The 10,957-nt window shown below is 42.0% G+C and overlaps 1 protein-coding gene across 11 annotated transcripts in view; it reads right to left on the bottom strand.

The window, feature by feature from the left end:
- Nucleotides 1-10,957, bottom strand: part of LOC109468566 (collagen alpha-5(IV) chain-like) — a 68,478-nt gene that overhangs the window by 47,166 nt on the left and 10,355 nt on the right. For all 11 annotated transcript variants that reach the window (XM_019766839.1, XM_019766837.1, XM_019766840.1 and 8 more), the window contains exon 5: nt 8,404-8,448. In XM_019766839.1, the coding sequence (XP_019622398.1) occupies nt 8,404-8,448 (45 nt within the window). The remainder of the gene's footprint in view (nt 1-8,403; nt 8,449-10,957) is intronic.

Here is a 10,957-nt window from a genome sequence, read left to right as displayed (position 1 = left end):
GTCATATGCAAATTTCAGTAGGCAAATCACCAAACCTCATTCCATATTTACTGCAAACTACGGCAATGGGTCAAGCTTTAGCCACATTTCCAAACGTGTATGATAGCATCTCAAATAATCCATGCAAATGAGGCTCTTATTTCCAAAATCAATGATTAAAATTGTAGACTTCGTCACCCGCAAGGGTTAACATTTTTTGGCGAAGGTATGAGATCGTGGAACTCTTGTTTACCATAGCAGAGGATTACAAGTTGTGTTCGTTTAGTCCTTAATCAACTCATGCCATGTTGTGAACTAAGTTGTGTTGCGTGCGGGCTTGTTCTCACCTCCTCCAAGACCTTGGACCTTTAATTGGGAGCCTGCTGTATATGATCTTTAAGAGCTGACTTGAAGAAGCCTTTTTGGCAAGGTTCCATAACCTAACTAGAGTTCGGAGGTCTAGTACCTCCATGAGAAATACAGAGCTTTTATAGTTTTCTGTTTTCTTTGTCTTTTTTTACTATACAGATAAGGTTGCAATAAGCATGAGTTTTATTTGAAAAGCTATGGAAAATACTGAAATTATGTAATTTCTACATTAATTTTGCAAATAAAGTCTGTCTAAGCTGCCTCAAACCATGCAAATTCGTTCACCCTCTCTTGATTCGTCCTGTTTGAAAGTTTTTAACAATCCAAAATTAACTGCTGGGTCGCCCGTAGTACCGTACCCATATAACTTCTTACTAATATCAGAAGGTATCTGTCACCCAGAAAAGCGAACAGGCACATACGTTTAACAGTATACTGCATGTACACATCCAAATCTATTTTCAATAGTCAACAGCTACCGTTACAATGATGTGTATCACAGTTGCCTGGCCTTTCGTCGAGATAATTTTTGCCAACAAACCTTTCTACTTTAGATTAAAGGCCCATCAACAGCTGTTCATTTCCCAAGCCGCGTCTATTGTTTCAGTAGATTCTTTTCGTTTCTTTCCACCATGCAAACAAAATGTTGAGAATGCAGATTCTGTCTGGCAAATGGTTCGGGTGGAAAGCGATCCAAAGCTTCGGATATCCTAAAATTCCTTACAGTATACGATTGGATTCCTCCACGCGACAATTAGATGAAAATTGCTGATTAACAATCGCTGGAGGGCAGAGATGCTTTATAAGCACTTGAATCTTTCTGCCTGTTTCGGATTTATATCACCTGTAGGTTGTTTGTGGACCTTTAATTTAATTTCCATTTGAAGTGATCGATATATCGCCTCTAGATTTCATTCTCTACATCGTTACAACGTAAATTATTTTAGTATAGTTTTTATCCCATTTTTATGTTCGACAGATGGCCCACGATTGAAAACCGTAACAATGATGGAACATGGCAGCCAATGTTGCCTGTCTCCATTCTTGTTAATTGTTTCCAAAATGGCTGTCAATTTTCCTTAATTCCCTTTCATCAATACACTTCAAAGAATGTAAGATGAGGATGAGAATTAATTATTTCCGAAAAGTTGAAATTTAGGGGGGAGATATGCCAGGTATGTTTTCAGGCGCCTATGTTACTCTTACTTTTAAACCGTGCACAAGGGAGAGGATGGAGAGGTATTATATAACTTGCCAGAGGCCTTGCTCTAATTCTTTAATAAATCAGTCTCAGCTCCAAAGATCTGCCATAGCCTGATCAGACGGCACCGCACTGCAACCATAACAACTAATTCCCCATGACTTACGCGTTTAAGGAGGTCAATCAACCCTAACCTGTTCGTAATAAGGGGACACCAAAGCAACGTTGCGGTTAACAGCTTTCAGTGAACAAGTACAGTCGTATCTTTCACATCTCACGACAAACCTAGGAATGTTGTGTGTCTACATCGTACATCGTACCCATCATCGACATGATAACTCTAGCACGTAAACATCTTCTTTTCTACGACCTTGCTTTGAAAACGAAACCTTTCCAGACTCGAACCGACTTGTCCTCTGAAGCTGGCTTAATCCGTTCCAGTCGAAACCTGCGACCAGACGAGCCAAAACAGGGCATGTAACGAGACGTTATGCGTCTGGAACTCATTCAAAACTAGTTTAATAATAGATTGTAATCTTTGCTAGAATTTGCAAACTTGGAATTCTGATACAAGCACTGTCCTGATAATCTGCTCCTCCTAATCAAGAGCAACTTGCATATTTTGATAAAATTCATCAACTCTTGAGGGGCACATTTTTTCGCAGGTGCGGACTTTCTCTTCTTTCCAGAACGCCGATCAATTTGTAGCAGGTTTGACGTAAGGAAACAAACATTTCCTCCTGGATGTGGTACTGGAGGTTGTTTTCTACGTCTCTGTTGGTCATTTCAAGGTGTTGTACGAAACGTAAACATGTAAATCCCGCCTCTATGACCTTGTAGGGTGACCTTCCTCCCACGGCAAGTCCAGGTTAGCGACAAACACCATGCCAGTCGAGGACAGGGGTCTTGGAGGGAGCATCTCCTGGTGGGTCGGTAATTGGTGGAAAAGAAAGAGTCCTTGACTTGATGAAAGGACTCAATGTAAACCTGCAACGCGTACCGGTACCATACGTTATGTACTACTAATCTCGTTACAGAGCATATGCCTTGATGGATGTGTGAGGACCTTAATAGACAAGAAACCGATTTGCATGGAGCTGTGACAAGGAACAATCAAATGCTCATTAAACGTGACTGCTAAACTTGACCAACACAATGATTTTTCTTTTAAAATTATCAAAAGAAGTGTTTTAAAAAAACGCGTTTCCTATACGCTGGGTGACCAACACAATGATTTTTCTTTTAAAATTATCAAAAGAAGTGTTAAAAAATGCGTTTTCCTATAAGCTGGGTGATAGATCAACTTGGTGTTTGTGGCGATTCGTCTTCCGTATGTTTCTGGCAATGGAGGTGCACGTTGAAAGGCATGAAGAATCAGACAGACGGGGCCATGCCCTCCGCTACCTCAGAGCCAAGCCCCTGTCCGGCTCAGCAGCTGGAACAGTCCTTATGAGGGAGTCCCTTTGTCTGGGTAAACAGTCGTCATTCATCGCATCTTTACAAAGCACAGACTTCTTTAGTCTCTTTCCAGTATCACCTTCTCATCCCTTGCGGGTTTTCTCGGCTTGAGGTAAGATTCCGGGACGCCAAGGAAAACTGCAACCGTGGGAGTGTGCCAATATACGTGCGGCAAGGTCTGTGATAGACAGTCTATCCTCACCTCACCTCACCGGTCCCATAGCAGTCTGTCCTGCCGTTGATACAGTCCATACATCTACTAAAATAAAATAAAAGTAAATAAAATACTCATGGAACTGTTTCAGAACAGAAGACTCGATCAATCTTTGCCCCGCATCCATTGCTGCATTTTGCTGTTGAAAATTATTTCAAGGTAACTAAAGAAAGTCTGACACAAACAAATTAGTCTCTACCAGACTAACTACGCTGGCTTGATATAGAGAGAATATTTGCCAGGGTAGTTTGACCGCCTCGGGGTTTTACTGGCCGCGGGAAGAATGAAAGAATCAACCTTCCACGGACTGCCTGACTGCCAAATGCTACGATCCGTATATTGTCATGGGAAGGCCTGGTGGAGGCTGCAAACAAATATAGAAGACACTGTCGATTCTTGAATATCTGCAATATCTAAACATAAATATTTCAAACAAAAACGGTTTTCTCTCGATGTCCAGCCAGTAAGTGAAATATCGAGACTGAATGTCAGGTAACAGAGGGGCGGGGCCTCCAGACATTGGGCTCTTTTCGTCTTGGGAGACGGTGTGACGCTTCTGAGTGACAGATATATGGAAGTACTAAACAAACATGCCAACTTTTCTTTTTTAGCCTGCCAGTCACACCTCCATCCGCTCCCACCTCCATCCGCTCCCAGTGGTGTCACATCTTTCCTTTGTATCTCTTTACAAACATAGTTTTTCCTGGAAAAGTAAAGGATGTGGTCTGGGCGTGTTCATCTTCTGCCGCCGTGGAAACATGCAGTAATTTTTTCCGTCTGAAACCTGTCCAATGTAATTAATACCTAATGCATAGTCGCTTACTGAAAAGACACGACCCTTCTTTTCATTTCTTTTTATGTGTACGTCATCGAAACTGTTTTATGACGATCTACTGTTGTTTTTTGTGTGTGTTCTGTAACGTACCAATCATTACGTGAACAATACCACGGTGAAAGCGGCCATTCACGCCTGTTGCCAGCAACGACCGACAACGTGTCACTCAAGTCTCATCTCTTCGTGCTGAGAGTTCAATAGAGTTCACCGCCGATGACCTCTTCGTCTTTGAGAGGAAACCAGGACCAGATCGGATGAATTTTCCAGCCAATAGTGTAGTGCGTGGGATCGACAGTGCACCGTCAACAAATTTAGGTGGGTGGCACATCTAAAGGCGGCACTAGAGAATTGTTGGCTAGTTGAGGAACGAGTTTTTCCCATCTTATTAAAAGTGCAGAAAAAAATTAAATGCAAAATAAAAGAAACTGACGGCCGTTTCCACTTATAAGTTATTGTATGACCGAAAGGCTGTTCTTTCCTTCTCATTATACATTCAAAGGAAAATAAACATTAACACACTGAGCACGCAAACATCTTTCTAGGGTTTCGCATGTATTCCACAGTTGGTTTTTGAAATACGATTCACCTTGTTCTGGCTATTATCACTTGTGGGCCTGCGTTGTTTAGGGGAGAGCTTCAATATAGAAAAACAGTGGGCTATCCGGCTTGTCTTTGAAAACAGGAAGGGCAACTCAAGGGCAAGTCCATGGGCAGTATTATAAGTCAGCTGATGCAGATGTCAAACCGCCGGAGATCACACCTCAAACTTAGGGCCTGACTTCGTTGAGGTATCACCATGCGTATGTATGGACAAGTTTGCTCCTTTGTTGAATATATTATACTATCGCAAGCAAATGGAATGTGCTTGAACAATGACTGACGCAAATACATGTATCTGGAAAAAGACTCTCTTTCCATAAGTGCACATCAAAGAGGATCAGACACACCGAGGTTTTAGTGGTAACCTTTCATTGAAGGTATTACGAGGACTAACGTTGACTGGTGTACATATTAAGACAACGTTGTGACGAATGAAACAGCAGGAAACATCAGTATATGATCCAGATATGTCAACACATGCCACTCCCCGTAGGTACACTAAAAAGGCATATAGACGTCCGTCCAGTCTGACACATCAAAGGCGCTCAAAGACCGAGGTGACCAGATTAGAACCATTGCAGACAAACAGACCCTATCAGTAACATCTATAGACGAAACCTGTCACTACCGGGGTATATGGACTACAAGCCTTGATCCTCTAAAACCCCGTGTGGCGAAAACAACGCTAAACGAAAACACGCATCTACTTCTTTGACCCAGATCGGTCGCAAGGGGTGCGGAGGGATCATGCCTTTCCTTGCAGAAAAGGTTGATTGAACTGTAGGAGAACGTCCCATGTGGCCTGTGTGAAGAAAGGCCAGAAAACTCGGCATTCCACCAAATAGGGAAAAGGACCAATGACGTTCAACAAGTTCAAAAGTCTAGTCTACCCGATCCCCCGGCCGACAGGTGATATTGATACCTGGTCATGCCCTAAAAGTAATGCATAACCGTGGGCAAACGTAATAAACTTAGTAAAGAGAGATGGGGGTCGTCATCTTTGGGCTATGGAGAAATGGGATAACCTATAGGACATAAACTAGATAAAACCATATCGTACTGGTTTCATAAGTTGTATTTTCATCAATGTCTTATCTTGAAGTTCATCTGTGTTGGTAGAAGTCATGTGCAGTCGAAAATTTGGGTGAGTCCATTTTTTGTTGTGTTGGAAATTACAGTTTAAACTTACTTCATAATATCAATGTCTTGTTTACAACTAAAAGACAATCCGAACATTCTAGACAACTTTCCACGGCTTTGTCCAGGAAGGGTAGAATTTCAACAGCTGGTGTGAATTTCTAATTGACTGTGGAGCAATCCACTTGCATGTGCAAGGCTCAACCTCTGTCACAATAGTGTATAAAAACCTTAGCATAGGAATTCAAGCAATTCTGGATGTGTGAAATGTATGAAACTTTTAATAAAACAAAGCACTCATGGCGAAGATGTTACTCGTTAGAGATAATTATACTGGTACAACCTAACCTTGGTGTGTTATGTAAGCACTGGTACAGTCACCGAATAACACATGGCATAGTTTTACAATGTGTTGATTATTCAACAGGACACGCTGGCACGTCTAGATCTTCCAGCCACCAGCTTCTGGGACCTAGCTACCTGTGTCTGGCCTTTTGTGTTCCATGATTACGGAATTTCCTCCCACCAAAAATTCGTCGTCATTTAATCGATGACGTTTCGAGCAAGGCACTTCTAATTTCTCTTCCGAAATAAATTCTGGAAGTGCTTTCTATCCAGAGTCTTGTTGGCGTGCACCTTCTCTAGCTATCACAAAAATTGCCTTTTCTAGGTTTAGAAGGCGACAATGAAAACCACACGCCCAAGAATGTGACACCTGCTAAATACATTGTTGATGTAAAAGCTTTCATTTGAACTGTAAGGGTACTTGCTGACTTATTTGGCCTGTCCAAAACGGACAGGGCAAAGACATACCTCATAGCCGTCATGCCTTTTAGACTGTAGATAAATAAAGCGCATCACCTCTGCCTGGGTGAAGTATAGCTCTTCCTTTCGTGCACCGTTTCCATAGTGACAGCACGTCACCGTGCGCCGCCCTCTGTATCCCCGAATGATCTGCATTACATCTGCCTCAGATTGTGTCAAGATGCCGAACCAAACGACTCATAACTGATAAAGCTAATAAAATCGATGTTCATACGCTTATCTATAACAAAACCCACATGGAAACGGTCGCCGTCCTTCATTTTCGGTCTGGTTTGTGTTTTGAATGTCGAGTTTTGGAAGAGTCGATGGTATATCGTTACCACCTTTGTGGGTTTATATTACTGCATGTCTATAGACATTCCTACCCAGTATGTGTTTTCCACACCATATGAGGCATCATAGAACTTTAGAAAAGAACATGTCATGATCATGGGGAGATAAAGATGCCAAAGCAAATCAACGTCAAGGCAGCTGTTCGTCTGATATTCGTCAGCCATAATGACTTGCAATGGTTGAAGAGAGTGACACGAAAGAGAAGATGACAGAGAACAGCCTTGGACTCTGACCGTATCCGAGCCATATGGATAACAGGAATACCTTCCAGACTTTCAGACCACAAGCTGCGTGCTTTTCCTAGCCCCGAGGGACTTAGAAAGGCTCTAGGAGTCTTCATTATTATGTCTCCTGTCTTATCTGTTTGTCGGAATGCGATGTACTTTCTCCAGGCAGTGCGAGTTCGTTTCCATAGAACTATGACCTCTTTGACCTGTTGAAGCTTCTCGAATAGGTCCTGACATTTCTTGAAAACAAAAGCCATAATCTGTCCAAACGTTTGGCCGCAAAATGGCTCAAATCAACTCTGAGCAGCCAAATACTGTTGTCTCTGTGATGTTGTAACAATTACAGGATGGATCAAGATAATCTTAGTGATAGCCACATCATGTGAGCGAAAGGGAAACTCCTTCAGATACCCAATCAACTAATCAACAACGGCTGGAGCTAAAATTAGAACGGCACCTATGGAGATGGGTGTTCGATAAAATTCCTCTTTAGTCTACGAGCTTAGTTTGATGATCTAACAGATGATGCAACTAGTTTAAATGTTGTTAAGCCATAGGCCCAACTCATTGAGTCTCATCCATGTCCACCAATCTACCTACCGGTTTATACCAAATTAAACTCGAACTTCGAAGGAGACTCTGTCCTCTCATGGTATGGTAACAATATTAGGCTCTCCCAATATGCACACACCACATGCACTCATCACGCTGATTCCCTGCATGATTTTTCCGTACTCCTCCACAGGGAGCCATTGGAAACAATTTGAACTGAACGTAAATATCATTTGAAGAAGTGGGTGATTAAAATCACATATTCTACATGAGAAATAAAAAAAAAACTGACAGGTCAATGACCTATGGCAATATCAGTAGATAGCTTTTACATGTAGATAAGTGACTTTCAACATTTTGAACGATGGATCTTGTTTTAACTGTAGATGACGCCGAGCTTACACAAAAAATGCCTGCGGCAGAAAGCCTTCAGACTAATCACACCTTATTAGATAAATTCGAGGAAACGAACTCGGTACCCAAAATTGAATCAATGGTTCAAAGTTGCCTAATGGGAACAACATGTCTTCTAAAACTTTAAGAAAACAACAAGATGCTTCGCAAACAAAATAGTTAACTTCATCAGGCTGGTCATCACAGAATTACCGGGGACTAGACATACAGTGTATGAGTGAAAGACATAGGAACGAAGTAAATAAGAATCTTTACTCACAGGTAAACCGGGTGGCCCAGGAGGTCCAGCTGGTCCCTCAGGTCCCTGTAACACAAGAGAATATGATTGTCCATTAGAGTGTGCCTAGACCAAGCCGAAGGAACTAGGGTATATACTAGATCGTTACGTTGTCACGACGTTACACGGTACCGGACAATTGACAGCACGATTCTAATGTTTGACATTTTATAAAAGTAATAACAATGATTTCAATGACACTATTGCTTATGACATGAACCCATACTCCATTTGGATTCTGCCCATGGCTTCTTTCCTCCTATTGCATCATTCTAGACGTAATAATGCCTTTTTCAATCACAAGAATTTCGTCTTTAATTTCTGTTTTCATATGATTTGGAGTAAACAGCTCGTTGTTGAGTCAAAGTTACTTTGTAACTTTTATATGTCTCAATGTACAATTCAACTAGGCTCACTGCAATTTACTACATTTCACTGGGAATGTTACATCGCCCATTCCCTCTTCCTTCGGGATTTCTCTGGGTAAGTGATTAACGACTGGTATGTGGAGTTTAGGCACAGTTTCTTGTTATTGCATGTTATTTGTTGCTACGACTTGAAACATGACTTATGGGGCATTTGATTACAATACAGGCACCTGTTGAGCTTTCATCACTTCGAGCTTCTGTGGAATGCGGCCGGAAGGAAAACCTCGTAACTTCTCGGTGTGCCTTCAATGATTCATGTTTCAACTTCGGGGACATTAGGAGTATGTTTTGTGTGCAGGCGTTTTAATCGTAGGAGGCGATACAACGCAGATATTGGCTTGTGTGTGGAGACTAAGAATTTTATTGCCATATTCGTACTGAAATTATTGCTATTTTCAATTTCTCACACTTCACTCCGACTACAACTACACAACATACTGAATACATGTATGCCTTTATTTGTTTTGTGAACCTTGAGACTCATTTGCTGTTTCACGCCATTCCGTGGTGTATGGCGTACCGAATTCCCGCCATTGTCATATTTACCTGATAGGTTGTAACCCGATACCGTTTGGCGCGAAATATTCAAGCCAATCAGAAACTGCCGAGAAGGGTCCTGTCAGAGCGCGCCTGTATTGCACAATCATTTCACGATATTCGCATTCGGTGACATAACTTGGCTAATGTAAATACTAAAGCATCTAACGTGGACATTATAAGATACAAGATTTCTAAAAAAAAGTATCAGTTTCCTCTTTTTATAACAAGTCAACTAGACAAGTATTGGAGATGTGGTTTATCAGACGGTGACAATAATAAGCTGGGCACCATTTGGCGCGAACAATTCAAGCAACCGGAGTCAGTTTTTCGCGCCATTCCGTTGTATGGCGTACCAAATTCCCGCCATTTTCAAATGTTACAATGATAGGCTGTAATCCGACACCGTTTGGCGCGAAATATTCAACCAATCAGCAACAGCTGAGCAGGGTCTACCACAGTCAGCATCTGACTTGTGTTCTCGACTGTCTGGAAATCAGTTTGTTCTTTTATTTTGACCACGTTCATTCCAGGTCTAGACTTGTCTATCTGGGTAGTGAGCGGGGTTCAGGGTTGCTGATTCAACCTCGAGAATTGGGGTAGAAGGCTACGTGTGCGGATAGGCGTGTGCGGATACGGTCTGGCGTTTCTGTCCATTTCAGGTGTAATTTCTGCCCTGCATGGTTCATGTTTTCTGATTCTTCACTTGCAATTTCAACGAAAAGTGGGATTTGACGTACTAGTAAATGCGTGTAGGGATATTTAGGAATTCAAATAAAGAAACTAGCTTGAAATACTCCTGCATCAAAACACAAACGTCGCAACACAGTTACACGTCTAGACATGGGGTGAACTGAACGAGGAAACCATGGCTGTGTGATGTTCTTTGTGAAGGAGCGGACGAGACTAGAAAAACAATCCACCTCTCCTCATGTCCACCCACACAGTAATTGGATACCCGCATCATTCGTCTTTTTCCACCACAGCCCCCAATTATACGTCAGGCCCCATGTTCTTGCAAACCAGAAAATTGTTGGATTCTAATTCTTCTTTGGAGAAAAGAACTGCCACCGTTGCCAAGTCTTTCTTGGGTACTAATTCTCAACGGAAATGTTAACTTGTACGTGTATATTACCACTGAGTCCCACATTGGCCACGGTCCAGTGCTGTCGACATATGACACATGATGTCTGCTTGGCATGCAGTCGACTTTTGCATATTTAAAAATCAATCTGGGATACTAAGCTAAAAGATCAAAGCCATTAAAAAGTATTTACAATTTTGAACTAAACCATTCGGTTCCATGGCTACAGTAATTGAAATCTAGCCCCTCCCCTATTCCTCCTCATCCTTGCGTTTTGATGTTGGCAATGGTACAAGTGAGCTACCCCATCTCGCTGGAGTGTCGTAAATCTCAAAAGGTCTTATTTTTGTTGCTGAAACCCCAGATGGGGAAAGCCAGACAAGATTTCCTTTGCACCTCTGAGTTGGTCCAACAGGGACGGCCAACTCAAATAATCAATCATGGCGACTGGTCCTAACCTTCAGGAAATCAGAGATCTTTCAGTTGC

Source organism: Branchiostoma belcheri, unplaced genomic scaffold, assembly GCF_001625305.1.
Source record: "Branchiostoma belcheri isolate BF01 breed outbred unplaced genomic scaffold, Haploidv18h27 scaffold2, whole genome shotgun sequence".
In the NCBI taxonomy this organism is placed as follows: domain Eukaryota; kingdom Metazoa; phylum Chordata; class Leptocardii; order Amphioxiformes; family Branchiostomatidae; genus Branchiostoma; species Branchiostoma belcheri.
This window is presented reverse-complemented; position numbering and strand designations above follow the sequence as displayed.